Genomic DNA, 18,424 nt, shown 5'->3' with positions numbered 1-18,424 from the left:
TTGTTGCCCTTCTCTGGACATGTTCCAGCACCTCAACATCTTTCTTGAATTGAGGGGCCCAGAACTGGACACAGTACTCAAGGTGTGGTCTGACCAGTGCTGAGTACAGGGGAAGAATAACCTCCCTTGTCCTACTGGCCACACTGCTCCTGATGCAGGCCAGGATGCCATTGGCTCTCTTGGCCACCTGGGCACACTGCTGGCTCATCTTCAGCTTACTGTCTGTCAGTACTCCCAGGTCCCTTTCCTCCTGGCTGCTCTCCGGCCACTCAGTCCCCAGCCTATAGCGCTGCTTGGGGTTGTTGTGGCTGAACTGTCCAAATGCAGAGGTCTTTGTCAAGCTGCCAGCAGGAGTTTGCAGTGGCACAGGCATTGTTCAAGTGCTTGGGTCTTCAGCCACTGCTGAGGACTCTAGGCTAGGAGAAGAGAGGAGGGTTTGTAGCCACACCTGTTTCCTTGCTCAGTAAGATCAAACCAAGGCTGTTGCTATGAATATCTTTACCATTCTTCTTGCTGTGCTCAAGTGTTTCCATCTGCCCAGTATTAATATTCATAGCTTCAGACATCTTAAATTTGCTAGATACACGAATCAGCCTATTAAGTTTTCAGAAGTTCTTCTTCCCGACAAGGCAGTAAATAAACTGAGTCAGGCATTTACCTTCCAGCATAACTGTGCTGCTTCTGTAATGCAAACACCACCAGACAACTGCTGGGAGCTAATGCAGCCCTTATCTTGCTCCACAGGAGCTCGGTGCTGCGCATTCCTCGGCAGAAGAGCTAACTTACCCAGTTCTTCTGACGTTTGGTAGCATCATTTCTTAAGCAGAAACTGAACCCCCACCAACCTACTGCTGTTGTTAGCTAACAGGCAGTGATAAATTGTGACACCATGTGCAGAACCAATACACTTTAAAATTGGAGGCAACCTGCTTCTAAATGCAGCTGTTACTGGCTCATCTCCTGGAAGCTAATGAATTCCCAGTTCTTTGGTAGCTTCAGCGGTGGGGCATAAACTGGGTGGAATGTCTGGCATGTGGCCAGCAACCTTGCTGCTTTACCGATAATGCAAGAGCCCTCTGGCAGTTAAGTGTCTCAGACTTAGGAGCCCACGTGTGCGAAGACAAAACTCTCTGACTCTGGAATGACTCCACTGAAGTAGTTTCTGTTAAAGAGCCTTGGTCCTTTATATGGTGACTAGAATCACCTGTAAGAATGAAATAGCAATCTTGAGAACAATACTGCCCAGACAAAAGGCCTGGGCAGTGATGTGCTTCTGGTGATGTGATGTATTATCTCCAGATGTCTGAGACATGAAGGTAAAGAATAAAATGAGTTGCAGGGGCAGACACTAACACTCCACTCTAGTTAGAATTGCATTTGCAATGCAGATTCCTGTTGTTTGGAGGGGTTAAGGCTTTCTGTCTCAGTGGCACTGCTGTGCTCTGTACAGGCAGTTGTCATTTAGCTTTGATTCCCAGCTGCTGTCAGTTTCCCATCACTTTATTATTTAACTGTATTTCTCTCTGCCAAACGAAGGCCTTGCAAGAGTATGAGGGAAGAATTCTAACTTCTAAAAGAACAGTTTCTGTAACTTGTAAACTATGCAGAAGCTGCCAGAAGTCTTCTAAGAGACAGGACCAGTGTTGCTGCATTGTCTGAACACTGAAAATCAAACATGCACTGGTCTTGGCCAGGAGTTGTCAGCAGAAGAGAGGAGTATGTTTGATTAGGGATTTATTTAACATTTCATCCTCCCTTACCCTGTCTCCCCCAGCCCTTCCCAAAAGTAAAAAAAAAATAACCCCTCACTATAGCTCTTGTCAGGAAGATTACCCTGGAAAAAACTTGCTACTGCAGAAGCTTTCTGAATGACTGATGTATTTCATGTCACCTTGCATATTGTTGGCTTGCTAACGCCTCAGCTCCCTCTGTCTCATCTGTTCCAGATGTAGAAACTGCAGTCCACGCAGTCACTCACACCAAAGCCTGGCCAGGGGCTTGTGTGCAGTGTCTGTCACTCTAAAAATCATTTGCACAAAGCTGGCAGCAGCATGGCCACCACTGAAACCTTGTGTGCTGAGAGCATGGGCAGGGCAGCAGGCACTGCATCTCCTGACTGATGACTTAGCTGCACGTCACTCCAGCGAGCAGCACCGCATGGAAACACTGCTTTTGGTTCCCGGTGTCACAGAGGGAACCACTTGCTTCTCTTCTGAATAATCAGAGCAAAACGTATTTGTTCCTAGATCAGGACTCTCAAAATTCATTATTACAATTCAAAGTAAAAAAAAAATCAGGGTAGAGCTGCCAGCAGAGCTGCTCTGTTGATAAAAAGCAGCATATGCAGCTGGTTGATGTATCTTTCTGCTCCCATTCATTGATTAATTTTGACCTGCAGCCTGTGCGTGCAAGTCAAATCCAGAGCAAGTGTTTGCTTCGCTGCTGCACTCTGATGTGCAGAGCTGACAGAAGTGCATTGTTTCAAAACACTCATCCCATGACCTTTCCTAAACCTGGATCTATCAGAGATCAGATCCTACCTGGGCACGCCGAGTGTGCTGGGAAGTTTGGGCTATTTCCATCTAAACAAGGCTCCCAAAGCTATTTCAGTGGGAAGTCTAAAATCTCCTGTTCTTTATTCTCTCTTGCTCCTCCTGCCCCTCCGGTCATCCAAACCTGCGTCTCTTCTCTCTGGTTTGCACTGCTCAGCTCTGCCTTCAGCAGGTTCAAGATTGCCTTCAAGTGTTTGTCTACTTAAAGAAAGGGGAAAAAAGAAAAGGAAAACCAAGGGAATCTGAGGGATAAATCATTTGGAGAAATCAGGTTCACTTGCTCCACCAGAGTCTCCTTCCTCCTACGTCCTTCACAGCCAGACTCTGTTTATTCTTCCTCTAAATGGCAATTCTGAGTTTCTTACCATATGGCTGAGTGTGTTAAAGCCAAGTGCTCCATGCTTATTGTACAGACACGGGAGAGCTGCCAAGGACCAGCAGGATGCCCTAGGACTAAACTATGCCAAGGCAGAAAAGGAAATGTTATGTGGAGGAGAGGAACAGGGCGAAGATGGGTAGAAGATCACTAGCAGTGATAACAGGAAGGGAGGTTTCTTGCTGCCTGCTTTAGGCAACCTGAATTGAAGTGCAATTTGGACACTCAAGGCCAGATGTCCAGGTCCCCTGCATGGGGACTGCAGAGGCAGAAGCAAACCATAGGTGTAATTCAGAGCATTTAGCCAGTGGTTCACAAACTGTAATCCAAACTACCAAGTACATTACAGTTCTAGGAAAACAGGGAATGAAGTAGGGGTTGGCTACTGTATTCTCATCATCCCACTGTCCCACGCTGCCCTGCTCTACACAGTGCATGTCAAGTGTCCTGCCAAGTATGATGACACTTGTCTCCCTGGGGCACTGAGAGGGGCAGAGGGAAAGGCAGTGCACTGGAGGTGTTCAAGACAAGACTGGATGGGGCACTTAGTGCCATGGTCTGGTTGATTGGCTAGGGCTGGGGGATAGGTTGGACTGACTGAGCTTGGAGGTCTCTTCCAACCTGCTTGATTCTGTGATTCTATGATTCATTTTAAAATTTGAGTTTATATTCATGGCAAAGTTTCTGAGGCTACCTCCCAGCTGGAGTGAGGACAATGAGTTGTTGAGTGTCTAATGCGCAGTATCTGTTCCATTAAAGCTGAACAGGTCACTGTGAGCCAGTGAGCAGATTTGCTTCTGGGGCAGAAAAAGCCCTGAGCCTCAAGCTGATGCTAAACACTGGGGGGAAAATGGATGAACTGATAAGTAAACATTCTTCCTTCAAACAAGGAGGGCAGTGAAGAGCATTTATCTTTCTTCTTCTTGAGAGAGAACTTTTCTGTTTGGCCCCTACCATGGTCACCTGGGACTCTGCTCACTGCTGCTCCTAAGCTGGACATGGAACCTGCTCCTGTCTTTCAGAGGCTTGGCTGCATTAGCAGACAGGCTGCAATGCACATGTGCATCTCAAAGGCCTTTTAACCTAATCCATATTTAGAGATCATCTTAAGTATATAGTGGGAAACGTTTGTTTTGCCCTTGGTTGTCTGCAGTGGCTCAGATCAATTCTAATTGCATCTGTATGGATTATAAAGTGGGTGGCAACTGGTGTCAGAGCTGCTGTGATTCCTTTACTTTAAACAGGGCTAACGTGGTATGGTCTTGAGAAACCTGGTAACAGCAGCAGGCGAGTGCAGGAGCACAGGAGAGCAGACATGCCCCGGAATCATCATTCCAAAAAAAGCCCTGAAGACAAGGGATTTGCTTTGAAATTGGCTTCAGATCCAGCTGACAAGGAGTCGATTAGCTTCACAATGAGCAAATGCAGCACTGTCTTGTTTGCTGCAAGAAAAAACAAACAAAGTGTCGATACAAAATTACCTCTTTGCCAGAGGGTTTTAGCACAGCTCAAGTAAGGAAATGAAGCTGTACCTTCTGTGTTACCTACAAAACCCCAGAGCCTTGATGTGTACCAGGGTAACCACATTTTTCATTCTTTAGCCAATCTCTGTCGAAATTCATTGGCTTTTTCTGCAAAACGAAGAACAAACTGACACCAACATGCTGAGATCCCAGTCTGGCTGTGTATTTAGGCCAAAGAAGTTTGACCAAGAAAAGCCAGCTGAGAAGTGAAGTGCTCCCCCAGAACGAAGGGCAAAGAAAGAGGGAGCACAAAAGTAACTCCTGTTTTAAAAGCTGTAATTTAGAGCCAGTGGAATATGTTCTGCATTGACACACTCCTCAACATTTCCTATTGATTAGCATATGTAGCTCTACCATCAGCTTGATGTTAGCCATCTCTCTCTGGATAGGACATGCAGACACTTGGGGTGTTTGTTCTGCTGGGGGCAGGGGACTGACAGTCTCCTACCAGTACCATCTGGGGGTTTCATCACACATCTGATGTTGAAAAGCACATTTTCCTTGTGGGCAGCAGTAGTTCTTAACACAATGAGGGGAAATGATTTGTTCCCTTTGCCACTGTCCTCAGCAGGCTTCTCCTATCTGCTGGTGCCTGTGTGTGGCTTCTCAGGCCAGTTCCTCTCCATCCCCATTATGCACCCTTAGTGCTGCAGTTGCTGCACACCCTCGCGGCACAGCCAGATCCAGAGCAGTCAGTGGTGTTGGTGTGGGTGAGAGGCACAGCATGACCCACACAACTGCAGCAACAGCAGAGTGCACAAGTTCCAGCCTTGAAGGTGATGAGATTTTCACCTTTTATTTTAGCAAAAACGGCTCGTTTGTCTTAGGGGTCATGGAGTGAGAGGAAAAGATGACCTCCTGCTGCATCAGCAAGCACTGGGTCCTGCAGTTTCTGTGGGTTTTGCTGCTCCAAGTCTTCTTGATCCGCCCAGTTCTGAAGCCTGGGACAAGGGTGAGGCTGAGTCAGAGAGAAGAGCAAGCTCCATTGCATCCTGTTATTTCTCTGACAAAAAGATCTCTCTTGTTCCAGGCATAAGCACATGCACAACAGGCTTTAATTCAGCTCTGAATTGCCTGTTTCAATCAGATGATCCCGCTAGTCATGCCAGCTCTGATTTGTTTGGGGATTTTTACTTAGAATGTTCCTATTTAATTAATATGTTGACAAACAGTCTTCCATATTTAATTGCTTCCAAAGGAGGAAATTTAATCATGTGTACTTGTTCTGTTTCTTAAGCTGCGGTGCTCTGGCAGAGCACTCTTCTGACACATGTGCGTGGAATAAACTCTCTTGGACTGGAGGCTGTTGTAGGTATCTACCATTTAAGATAAAAAGAGGGGTTTGGTGGAGGAACTGAATGCAGAAAGAGTTTAAGTGGCGTGTGATGGGGATCTGCCCAACTAATTGAACTGGGCGTTTGCTGTAATGGACTTGCACAATATTTGACATTAAAGACCTCGCAAACGCAACAGCAAAGCTCCAATTAAATGTCCCTCTTCCCTGTAAATAACCGTGCTGGTTTATTGCCAGCCATGAGATACTGCCCTCTGCGTGGAATAAAAGCCTCAGTGTCAGGCTGCAGTGCAAGCAGCGAGGCCATGTGGAAGGAATTGTAGCCATGAATATGCAATCGCTGGCCTCCGAACGCGAGCTGAGCGCCGCGGCTCGCCTGGCCTGCAGCGCCCTGAATGGGCCCATTCTGTGCTCCAGACGCTGTGTATGTTGGCAGAGCTAAACATATCCTCCGTGCTGCCAGAGCAAGGATGCTGGGGAACTCAGCAGAGAAGGGAAAGCAGCGGTTGAGATTTTTCTCCCAAGAGGTGCTCAGGGAAGGTTTGTGGAGGGCCTCGTTCTGTTTCATGAGCAGCAACTTGGTGCACTCGCAGACCATAAGAAGGCAGACAGCCTCGACCAGGGTCAGTCTGAGCTCCAGGCTCCTCAAAGGCATTATCACAATCTGGCAATCATTTGGGGTAATGCCCTGCATTTTGCTGTGCCAGAAGGGTTACCTTAAGAAAAACAACCACAGTACAAACAAAAGTGTCCTTAGGCAATGATGGTGATGCATCATTCAGCACAAGGACCTGAGGGTATCTGTCCTGAGAGTCTGTTCTCCCAGTGAGAATGGAGCACTGCCAGGAAAGGTGCCAGGGCTGCACGTACTTCATTATGACTCTGGTCTGCCCAGCGCACTAGTGGTGGCCTTCCAGTGCCATGAGTGGCACTGCATGGTTTTTGGAGGCAGTTTGAGCTAACAAATGATGTGATTTTTTTCCACAGCAAGACATAGTTCATCAAGAAAAAAAAAAGAAAACCCAGGCTGAGATCTTGGCTCATCCTCCTGGACCAGCCACTTAAAGGTCCTGCCGAGGGTCAGCAGCCTTCTCACACCAAACACCCTTGAACTGTTTCCTAATTTCAAAGCACAGCCTTCCCTGGGTGTCTGCTTCAGCTGCACAAGGCTTATCTCCCAGGCTTCTGCAGGGAGAGAGGCAAAATTAGCTTCTCCTGAATGCAAAATGAGTTTCTCCCCAGAAGAAGCTGTACTTGGATCAGGCTCCAGGTACAGACAGGAGCTGGTAGCTGGGACACACTGGAGGCTGGGCCTGCCTTTTGGTTGTGCCGTGCGGGACAGCTCTGTGTCATGCCTGGATGTCCCGCGGCTCTGGGGACACTGTTTGTACATGATGCTAATAAGGATGGTGCTGCTTTCAGCCTCAGTGCTTCACCCTGCTGAGGCAGCACTTGCAGGGTTAGCAGCATGCTGAGTAGAGCTTGCAGTGGTGAGCACAAGGAGCTGAAGAGCTGAGCACAGCCTGTCCTCCCCAGGACACTGCATGTCCCTAATGCTGGTGAGGGGGACTCAGCCCAGGCACTAGCTTTTGCCTTTCTGTTGCAGCTGATGGCTCCTGCAGCTTTGGGTTGTGTTTCTGCAGTGCACTGACTTTGGGTTGACTTCTGTGTTTCCAGAGGAAGCCATGAAGTACCACAGTGGGCCTCCAAAGAACGCCTACATGGAGCAGAGCTTCCAGGGCTTGAACCCCATCCTGAACATCCCCATCAGCGCCGCCCACGTGGAGCAGGCCAAGAGGAACGCAGGGCTTGTGGGCGCCCGACTGGAAGCCTGGGTGGACTCTCTGGTCAGCAGCGTCTGGTCGGCCGTGGACATCTGCAGCACCGGCCCCACCGCCTGCCCGGTCATGCAAGGCTGCACTCAGACGGCTTGGAGCTCCCTGAGCCCGGACCCCAAATCTGAGCTGGGCCCTGTCAAACCCGACGGGCGCTTGAGGTAGCGTCCAGCGCGCTCTCCTCTGGCATAGGTTTTTAAAAGGGAATTGAACCTTGCTCACCTGTGAACCTCACAGCAGACTCCAGAACCCCCGGGGAGCAGGATACCTTTTTGTTACTTACTGCAATAGAATTCATTTGGCAAAACCAAGTCCTGACAAGGCCCTTGGCGCTGTCCTCTCCATCAGCACTGTCAGAGCCACTTCGGTTGTCCCCCAGCCTCTGCTGTTCAGTGGGGCCTTGGCTGTGGCACCTCTGCAGGTTTCAAACAGCAGCAGCAAGTCTTGGGGAGGGCAGTGAAGGAGCAGCTGCTTTTAAACAAAAAAATGTGTCTGTACCTCTGCTATTTCCTAGGCTCTCATTGTTTTGCTACCATGAATAAATCACAGCTCAGTTCCCTTCTGCTCAGCTTTCTGGGGAGGTCACGGCAGGCTAGCGCCTGTGTGGCTGTGTTACCTCTCAGAAGGGCAAGTCATCACGGTACACCCTCCCCTCTCTCTCTTCTTTCTGCTTTTGGTTGTTTGGTTTTTTTCTGTAATAACACAAAGCAACTCTGGACTCAGCTAATGTCTGTTACCCTAGTTAGAGAAAACAAGCAAGAGCAGAAACTTGCAGAGTATTTTCAGAGATCATTTTAGCCTCACTTCCTGACAGACTCTAAATGGAAGCAGTGTTTGGCTACATTAGTCTCTTCTGTCTCTCGCAGGCAAGTTCAGGATCTAGGTACTAAAAGTATTGGTTTAAAGCAAAAAGAAACATTTGGGATTTCAGCCCTTTGAAATCTGCAGGTTTGTTCCTAAGCATTTTCAGACTTCCACTACAGCTGTGTGTGTGGAGGCTGGAGTGGTTCATGACATGTTTGCTCACACCTTTTGCTGCTTGTGCATGTGAGCTGAGCTGAGATTTGCCGCAGCACATTTCTCCCCTACTGGAGCAGTGCTAGTAGGTCTTAACACTAACTCCCTGCCTTGATCTCAGATCTGCCAGCTCTTTGTGAAAGGGGTCTGGAAGGCTCTGCAGGACATGGGTTCCTGACCAAAGCCACGAGGTGAATGTGAAGGAGAGCGATGCCTTGTTCCTCAGTGCTTTTACTTTGTTGACAAACTGCCCTTGCCTGTCTTCAGAATTGCTGGCAGGCTGCACCTTGTTTCAAAGAGGCATCATTTTAAGCTGCATTTTTTACAGTAGGGAAAAAAATTCTTTTACATTCCAAAAACTTTTTTAAGATGCAGGTTTTATATGCAAATTCATCTCCAACTAATGCATTTCACATTAGCATCAAGCGTGCACTTTGTTGTGGTTGCTGTGGTGATCTCTGTTGATGTAATCAAGAAGTTTGCCCTTCTGTGTGCTTGACTAACTTCCTGCTGATGAGAGTTAAGCATCCGCATCAGGAGGGCAGAGACCCTAAACGGTTCCATGCTCACATCTCACAGAAAGGTTGAATTCCCTTTTAAACAACAGTTGCAAGAAGACCGTTATCAGGCAGATCCCAGTGGCTTGCAGTGTGTCTCTCCACAGTATTGGTTTAAAGCTACTTGCAGTTTGCTTTGGACTTGAAATTGCAGTGTCAGCTGTGCTGGCATTAAGGTAGAGCATTGAAATGTTTATCTGGCACAAAAGTGGGTGCATTGGAGGAAGAGTTTAGGTATTTATTATTTATGTTTTAGTCAATGACTAATTAGTAGATGCTGCTTTTGCAGCTTGAAGATTATGTTCTCTTACTAACTGAAGCTGCCTTTGTTAAGAAAAGGCCTTCCTCCCCTCACACCTCCCTTTCTTTTGTTGTCTCGATTTTGCCGGTCCCGAGAGCTGCAGCTGTGGAAAAGCTTGTAGCAATGAGCTCTGGGTGAAATACTGCAGTCAGGAGAAGGTCCCAGCTTTTCAGCCAGCTCTGCAGGCAGGGGTGTTTAGCACCAGGGTGTATGTAACAGCACAGTGTGAGTGCTTGTTTGGCTGAGACTTTTTAGCAGTGCTTGTTTTTAGTCTAACATTGCTTCATGAAGGTCACATCTTCTGGGGACCACCAATCCTCACTGTGAAGTCCAGGGCTTGAGTCACACAGATGCAACGGCAGCTGCACAGTTCAAGTCCTGCAGATGACATTAAGGACATCCTGTGTAGGGCACACAGTAGAACTTGTCACCAATCCTAGGCAGCGATGGTTCTCCATAAGGCTGCTGGGCTAGCGGCAGAGTCTTCAGTCCACCTTGCACGTAAGCTATGTATAGGGGTGCGCCCACACATGCCTGCAGATAACTTGGGGTTTCAATTTGATACTTTCTCTGTTCTTAAGCAGGAAGGTTTTTAAATGCTTTGTTGGCAAGTTTCCGTTATTAGCTAGACCAAGCAGAAGGTGGCAACAATCCCATCTTTTGTGGCTAGAAGAAAGTCTGCCACTTTCATCATTTAAAGTGTCAGGCGCAACTTGTATTGTTTAAGTAAGAAAAGGAAACGGAAACACACAAATGGTTGCTGATGTGTCTATTTACATGGTAGGCTAGGTTTAAAATGCCTCAAAATGTATATTAGCTTATTTTTTGAAAGACAAAAAGCATCTACACAAAGAGGGCTTGTAACAAGCTGGCCATCCCAGGGCTGCTGTTACAACAAATGATGTAAATTAACTGAAGAGGCTGAGCCTGCCTCAGGCAAAGCTTCCACAGGCTCCTAATGCCTAGGAAGGACTTTAGAGCTGAGTCCAGCACAAACAAAAGGTGTGACTCTGCGCTGTTTGTAAAGGCTGTGTTTGAAGGCATCAAAGCACCAGCAGCCGTGTCTGGAACATCTTCTGGGGGCTGTGTCAAGTTTTGACTCTAACCACCAGCCTCCACTAGAGCTGTGAATGTGCAGGCACAGGGACATGTCAGATAGGGACACCATCTGACTTACACCGTCCTGTAGTTGAGAAGCAAACCCCTTAGGGATCAGAGCTTGCTCCAAGCTGATACTGGAGTGGTGCTACAAAGACCAATGTCAGGCTTTGTGGCTTTTCTGGCCCTGAAATGACAGGCATTTGGAGCCTGTGATAAATATAATCTATTGCTAGAAGAGAATAACTTCACAGATGTTACATTTGGTGAAAAGGAGACCTCAGAGCAGGGACCCACAGTTCATACAAAGAAGTGAGCTGTGCATCTTCGTTCAGTTTGCCAGGGTTCTTTCCCAGTTGCACTGGCTATCCCCAGCTGACCCGCGCTCCGGCTGAGAGCCGGCCTGCACCAGCATCCCTCTCCGGGGGAGAGGGGTGTATGTGCACACGTTTGACCTCTCTGTGGTTTGCTGTTTCAGCTCTGCCCGTGCTGCACAACAGTCGTGTAATGTTCCTGTGAGCACTCACCGTTAGACAGAAAGGGGATGTGGCCGCATGCAGAGCAGCTACGCAGATATTTACTGGCTCAGCTCCAAAGCCAGTTTTAGCTTTGTGCAGAGCTGTGTGTCTGGGAATGTTCAGCCTTCAGGCTAACAGCAACAGCTCCGCTGCCAGTTCATTTTCAGGTTTGTCCAGTTCTTTCTTTGATGGCATTTGGACGTGAAGTAGCGATGGTTACTGTACAAGTTTTCTTTAGAGTTGAAATGATGCCTTCATTTTGTTGTGCTCTTGGCAAGCAGAGAATCTGCACAATCCCTTCGTGGTGCACAAGCAGGTCCCCCTGCGTCTCTGCCGACCTCCTTGCTGAGCCTAGAGATAGAGGAGTGTGCATCCGTGTGTTTCAAATTGACTTTCCTGGGTGGTGGCTTCAGTGCACACTGCATGTGCAGCTGCTTAGCAGCATATTAACAGTCACCCTGCAGCACTTGCAGAAAGGCTGATGTGTGTTCACCTCCTGTCCATCTCCTCCAGCACTAATTGCAATGCTGATAAAGTCTCCATCACTCTTAGCTACAGTTATAGTGACCAGAGTAGTGAAGTCAGTGAATCAGAACGGAGATCTCCTGAACCCAACTAAAGGGAGAAATAAAGGGTAAAGAAGATGCTGGAACTTTGCAGAAGTTTGGCACAGTTACGCTCCAACAGAACTCTGAGCAAACTGAGCGTCTTCTGCACAGCAAGGCTGAGACACTGATACTGTGGGAGTTCAGCCTTGACTTCCCAGATGAAAGGAAAATAAGACCCAGGGTTTTATTGTAGCAAGGCAGTGAGGATCAATGTTCTGTTGGTCTCTGGTTCTCCTTCATCACAGCTGTTGGAGAAGTGCCAGCTTGCTGCTGGCTATCACAAATCCCTCATTGTCTTCCCAGATCCCAAAGCTTCAGGAGTTGGCTCTATGAAACCTTGGCCAACTGCTTTCCATTGCACTGCTTTCCACTGAGCAGGAAGTTTCGTACTTGTGTGAGCCAAATTCCTTAGGCTTCTTCAAAAACCCCAGCTGCAAATCAGAAAAGTTGCTTTTCAGAGCAGCCTTAAGCCAGCTAAGCACCAAGGCACATGAAGGATCTGGTAAGAGATAGCAGAGATCTTCTCCTGGGTTTCAGACACAAGTATTTAATTTATGTAGCACTAGTCTGGTTATTTCAGCAACAGAGTAACAGCAGCCTGGTAAAAAGTGGCATTTCCCACCGGCCTGTGCTTCAGCCTGCTTGTGAGAAGCCAGTGATCCATATGTGCTTTTATTTCAGCCACTCAGGATCTCCAAGATAGCCTTGAGGGTTTGCAGGATATTACATTAAACCCTTGCCTGTTAACAGTGGAAAACATCATATGAAACACTCCGGACCAAATCCTCAGGCTTCTGCCACGACAGCTGCAGGGCTGATGCCCGCAGGGAGGCTAGGAGCAGTGTAGTATTGGAGGGGACAGGACACTGCCCTTTTAGGGGCCCAGCAGGAGTTTCTGAGAGCAGGGATACCTGCCTCAGGGTGCCCGCTGAGGGCAGTTGCTGCTGCAGCCAGGCACAGAGGAGCCCAACAAATGTGACTAGAAGGGTAGAGCCCTTTGAAACCCTTCACCACCACCGCTGCAGTAAAGGGTCGAAGAATCAGCCTGAGAGCTTTTCAAATGGAGGCAACGAGATCTTACAGCCTGTATTTCCAGGCCCACAGCAGCACTAGGCCATCTCCAGCTAAGTGTGTTGGCAGTGATTAACCCTCACCATGTGGCACTTGCAGGTACTGTGTCAATTGTGTCCCTTTATCCTAACAGTAGTGTGTAGATCACTCTGCTCTGCTTCTGCCTTTGTTACCTTCTTTTGCTCATGGGTGCTATCACAGCTGCTACCTCACTGTGTCTGCAAACGTTTACCTGATAACAACAAAGGTACCAAGAAATCTCCTTGAACTGAATGTACAATCTATGCAAATTCTCCTTCTACTTTGTTCAAACCTAGAAGTATTACTTATAACCTTGCCAGGCAAACAGCAAGATACTGTACAGGTGCCTCTGATAACAGAGTGACGATTCTCGGCGCGGTTCATTGCGCTGCCTTTGTACATTGTAAGGACTTGTCTTTGGTTCTGTTGTGACTAACACCCTCACCTGAGAAGCTGGCGAGCTCCTGCTCCGGGAGCACCTGCAGCTTGCTGGGAATATTCTGGAGGAGGATGTCTGTGGTATTTCACTTTGTTTCGCTGCGTGCATCCAAAGGAAGGCACAGACCTGCTGGCCAAGACGAGGATGTTGTGTCAGATTGTTCCCTGGGTGTATCCTGTCAGCTTCGTCTGGCCCCCTGGCTGTTCCCATTGTGGCATCAGTGTGCTGCCCCTCAAAGAAAGCCTTACTTTCATCCTTTCTAAATATGGCCTTAAACTGCATTGGGAGGTTTGATGTTGTCTGTGTCTTGCTCACTTTTTCTGTTGGTTGTGGAATGAATAAAAGGCACCTTGAGATTTCTATTACAGCTCAGTTGTGTTGCTGTCAGCTTACACTTCACCAATACAATAGAAATTGCTTACAAATGCAGCCTTTGAGGGAAGAAAATGACCTTCCCTTCGGGCAAGAGGGAGGCTCAGACCTTCATATAAACCTTAGGAAATTATGAGCTTTGCCTTTTGCAACTTGCTGCAGATAAGGAAGATTGATTTATTTACCTACAAAGTACAAACTTAATAACTTCTAATTTATCTTCAGCCTGTAAGAGGACAGACTGCTTGCAGATGCAAAAGGCAAACTGGAGACTAAGTCACTCACTCTGGCACAGCCTAGTAGCATTCCCTTCAGACTGGTGCTGGGAGAAGACTTCTCCTCGTAATGGTGGGGTCTTAAAATGCGCAGGGTGTCACCAGATGGGGCCAGGTTTTGAGTGATGGTTGGGAGCCCAGCGGTGCACTCCGGAAGGAGAGGAGCCTGGCTGGATCATCCCAGTCATAAAAGCATTTCCAAAACATCCAGCTTTGGGAGCTTCACCCAAAGGTGGTCAGAGGTGGCAGAAGGGAAGGGCTTCTGCTGAGGTTTGTCTGTGCTGGGTTTCTTTGCTGCTCTTCTCCATGAGCACTGTCGTGTTGCAGTAGTGCCAATATTCCCGGCAGGCTGCAGTGCTTCCAGGAATCCCGAATCCAGACGTGGACACGACCCAAAGGCGACTCAGAAGGGTTTACATGGGAAACGAGTAAGAACTAATTCAAGTTCATGAAATTATTACTCTGGCTTTGTCCTTTTGCTTTGGGTTGATTGGATTTTTGTATCGCCTAACGCAGACCACAGTAGGTTATTTGCAGGGACTGGTGGTGATAAGAGTTTTGAGAAGTAACTATTTTGTTATAGACCACAATGTGCATACAACTGTACAGAACTATTTTGTAAGCTGTTGGCTAAGAAAAGGAAAAACCCCACAGTCCCATGTATATAGAGCAAAACTACAACCAGAACCAGTAGCAGTGACTGGGATCTCCAGTGGAAGAGCTGAGCAATGTAGATATTTTGCTCTTTATTTAACGGCGTGTTTTATGAGCGGTCAGGATGTCTCAAGCGGAGCGGTAGTCAAAGCTCAAAGTCAGAATGCTTTTCTGGGTGCAGAATGTGACTTTCAGCGATGATTGCACTACTCACTTCTGCACCCTTCTGTCCTTTACCTGTCAGAAAACAACGTGCCTTAGCTGGAGCCTTTGGCAGTGGGAGTGTGGGGGAGGGGGCAGGTTGGGGTTTTTTTTGGTCCGCCAAATTGTTTTCAGCCGAGGAGTGGCTGTGTGAGTGCTGTATGATCCCAGCCCACTGCGGGTGTACAGAAATGCTCTCAGACGCTGTTTCAGATGCAGACTTTTTGAATAAAATTTCAAACCAAACCCAGAAGGCTGTCTCCAGCAGTGAACGTCCACCGTCTTTTCTTTGCCACCCACTCATGTGCATCTTCAGGTGAGAGACCGACTGCAGCTTGGTGATGCCTCTGGGAGGGAAGCCAGCACCAAGTGCTTCTGGTGCATGATGCCAGCGCTGCCCCGTGCCAGCTTGCTGCCCTGTGCCAGCTTGCTGTTCGGTCCGTTGTTGCTCAGGCTCCGTGTCCCAGCGGTAGCAACGGTATGGGGAACGGGCAGAGTCAGGGTTGCGAAGCGGTTTGTGGGGCAGGATGATGGCTCGCAGGCAGCAGCGCTGGAAGGTGGGTTGGACTCTGCAGGGCTCCCGCTGCTGCCTGGCCCGTGGGACCCAGAGGCACGGGCAAGCTCTCTGGGCCAAGTTCTGCTCGGCTTCAAGCTCTGCTGGCTACGTCTGGGCCAGACTGTCCCTGCTTTTTCCAAAGATGACCAGGAGTGGTAAGAAGGGGGCAGCCTGAGGTCTCTTTTCTGAAGGCCCTTAAGTAAGAGGAGTGTTGGAGCAGTTTCTTCCAAAGTGCACATCATTCCAGAGACAAGGACTTGGTCACAGGCTGGTGAATAAGCAGCAGGGTGTGGAAAAAGGGATTAACATTCGGGCTGGCTGGTTACAAGACCAGCACACTTTGTCCTTTGCCTTTACGGGAAGGGTGAGCCCAGAGCCTGCCGTCGGTCCCCAAGAAGCTACAGCAATTGCCTGATGCTCTCCCAGTATGAGCATTCACACTGATGTTCTCCTGTACAGGCTCCTTTCTGAGCTCTGATTTGTTAGATCTGCTTTTGTAGATGCAATGGGGAAGAACAAATTCTACCTACAGGTGCCTTGATCACCATCCTCATCATGTGCTGCGGGTTTGTCTCTTAGTGCTGCTTTTTGACACAGGATGCTTGGGGAAGAAAAACCCAAACAAACCTCCTTGGTGACCTTCCAAAAGCCTTTGCCACTACCAGCCGTCTGCATGACTTTTTCTTGCACCCCCAAGCCGTGCTGCAGGTTCTCCTGGCAGCCAGACCTACCTGTGAGCTTCTGTTTTCTTTTCACCTGCTGTTTGGGCATTCCACTTTTTTTTGGCCCTTGGCTGCATAAGAGCTGTTTAAACAGAGCAGAGAACACAGTGCTGATACTTCAGTCCATCCAGCAAGGGCAGATTGTCTGTGGAGGGGGAAGAAGAGCCTGCTTTTATTTAGGGATGGTACAAGAAGTATGTTGCCTTTTTTTGCTGGCTGATTGCTGATCCAGCTGCTAGTGCTCATGGCCTATTGAAAAAGGCTCAACCTTTGTTTTAATTAGCTCCAAATGTGTGACTGGCCACTACTTGAAAGGAAAAGCAGCAACCTACCAGATGTGTTCAAGTGCTTTGTTTCCTTTGTGGACAATCTCCCTGCTCCTGGTGGCTGTGCACAGCAATTGCAGTGCGTGTTGGAATGGCCTGAGCTGCCTGCATAAACCAGGTATTTGTGTTTCATCTGCCTGGCCAAAAGTCAGAAGGTGTAGACCCCCTTTTCCTTCTTGCCATGAGCCACCTGCCATGTCCTGTGCTCGTGTCAGGCTGCCAGCAGTCCCTTCACCTCTGAATTACTGCCTGCACCCAAAGAGGCCATGCAGCTCAGTGGCATTGCTGCAGGCGAGCCTGACACCATCCCTGCTGGTGCACAGCAGCTGCAGTGGAGCCTCTCAGCCTTGCTGGTCAGATGGAAACTTCCTCAAACTCTGGCCCCACAGGCATGCAGAGTCCCAGCAGCACATCTGTGAGCTACACATGTGAGAGCAGCGAGACACGGGCCAAGTGTAACAGAGCTCTATGGCAGGCCTGCAGGGAGCAGCACCTATGCATGGCTGTGTACAGGGATGCAGAACCGCACAGCAATGCTGCCTGCTAGCACTCTGGAGAGGCCACCTGAGCCAGTGCCCTGCCTGAAGCCAGGCCAGCCCAGGGCAGAAGACAGGCCACATAACTCTCCTCCATCCACAGCCATACAGCCTGAATGCCCGTGTCCCAGCATGGACACCGTGGCCTGATCCCAACCCTCCCCAGGCTGCAGATGGGGCTGACACCCTCACAGCACTCAGTGATGCTCTGTAAATCTGGAAGCAGCTTTCCAAGCACCACTGTTTGACTTCATTGCCCCAGAACCACCTGCACAGCCACTGCAGCCCTTGACAGGGCCCTGGGCTGGTTTGGGGCTGCCCCAGGTCTACCAGTCCATCCTTTTTATCTTTGACAGCCTCGGGGGCTGGGAAGAGGAGAGCAATGTGCCACCTAGATGTGCTCAGAGGGACACAGGGCTGCAGAAGGGTGGCCCTTGGGCTGAGCTTGCATGGCTGACAGCTGCTGAGGAAACCTGTTTGAAAGAGGTTTCCCCTTTTGCTGTCGGGGTGGGGGTTTGCAGTTGGGGACTTTAGTTTGCTTGGGTTTTTTCCCAACTTCATAGCCTGGACTCTGGGTCAGCCTGCTGGGAGCCCCTCAGGTTTGCACCTCACCCCCAGCCACCCTAACAGCCAGCAGAGCCAACACTGACAAGGTCAGGAGCAGCTAACAGAAGGGTTAGTGATCAGCTGTGTTCATGCTCTCTGTGTCCAGATGGTGTCAAGATTTGAGGTGTTGCAGCCTCATGCTACATGAACCACTTTTAGACTCCATTTTTATTTCCTCCGGCTGTAAGCTGCAATGAAGCAACCTCTTCCCGAGGCATTTTAGTGCTGCACAATGTGTAGCTTTGAAGTAGGAGCAGTGTTTCATTTGTATAAATGAGTTAAAATTATTTAGTCCTCTTAGTCTGCTTCTGTAATTGGTTTTTTTCCCCCTCCCAACTAGGATGTGACTAGAACCATAAAGCACATTTTAATGCCCTCTCATTTATGGAAGTCTATCACTGGATACATATGGCAAGGAAATGAAAGTATTCTTATAAGGGATTACTGGCCAAGATCAAATATTTCCCTTTCTAATGGAGCCCACCTCTATCTGCTTTTCTCACTGAACTTACATTTAAAAGGCCTCTTTTTTTGTGCACTGAAAGCAAGCCTCTGCCTGCACCTCAGCCACCATGGTCCATTGCTGCTCACTGATGGTTTGCTTTCATTAGCACACTGCCACCCTGGCCATGGCCTTCAGAGAACGAAATTAGTTCTTGCCTGCAGGAACAGGGAGCTGGACAATGCCCTAGGGCAAAAGGGGGAGCGAAGCAGCTTGTTGCCTGTCTGATTTGGGTGACTGGAACCTCTAAAAGAAGACACCTGAGAGGTTTGTTGCCCAACGCTGAGTGCCAAATGTGAGTGCATTAAAAGCAGACACTCAAGCTTCACCAGAAACAGCTGTTGAACTGCTTCATGTGGTGCACAAACAAACAGGCTTGAAACAAAGCCCCACCAACCTCTGGGCATGCCCTGGCTTCCCAAACTCAACACAGATAAAACAAGTGGCCAGCAGAAGGGCAACAT

General features: G+C 48.7%; 1 protein-coding gene across 4 annotated transcripts in view; it reads left to right on the top strand.

Moving 5' to 3' along the window:
- XYLT1 (xylosyltransferase 1) overlaps positions 1-14,965 on the top strand; it is a 172,649-nt gene extending 157,684 nt beyond the window's left edge. For 2 of the 4 annotated variants that reach the window (XM_064153871.1, XM_064153870.1), the window contains one exon: positions 7,423-14,965. In XM_064153871.1, the coding sequence (XP_064009941.1) occupies positions 7,423-7,745 (323 nt within the window). In that variant the 3' untranslated portion in view covers positions 7,746-14,965. The other 2 variants (XM_064153872.1, XM_064153873.1) reach the window with 2 other exon arrangements.
- The last annotated feature ends 3,459 nt before the right edge of the window (positions 14,966-18,424 follow it).

This window comes from Pogoniulus pusillus, chromosome 13 (genome assembly GCF_015220805.1).
Source record: "Pogoniulus pusillus isolate bPogPus1 chromosome 13, bPogPus1.pri, whole genome shotgun sequence".
Lineage (NCBI taxonomy): Eukaryota > Metazoa > Chordata > Aves > Piciformes > Lybiidae > Pogoniulus > Pogoniulus pusillus.
The sequence above is the reverse complement of the archived record's forward strand: the minus strand, read 5'-3'. Positions and strand labels throughout refer to the sequence as shown.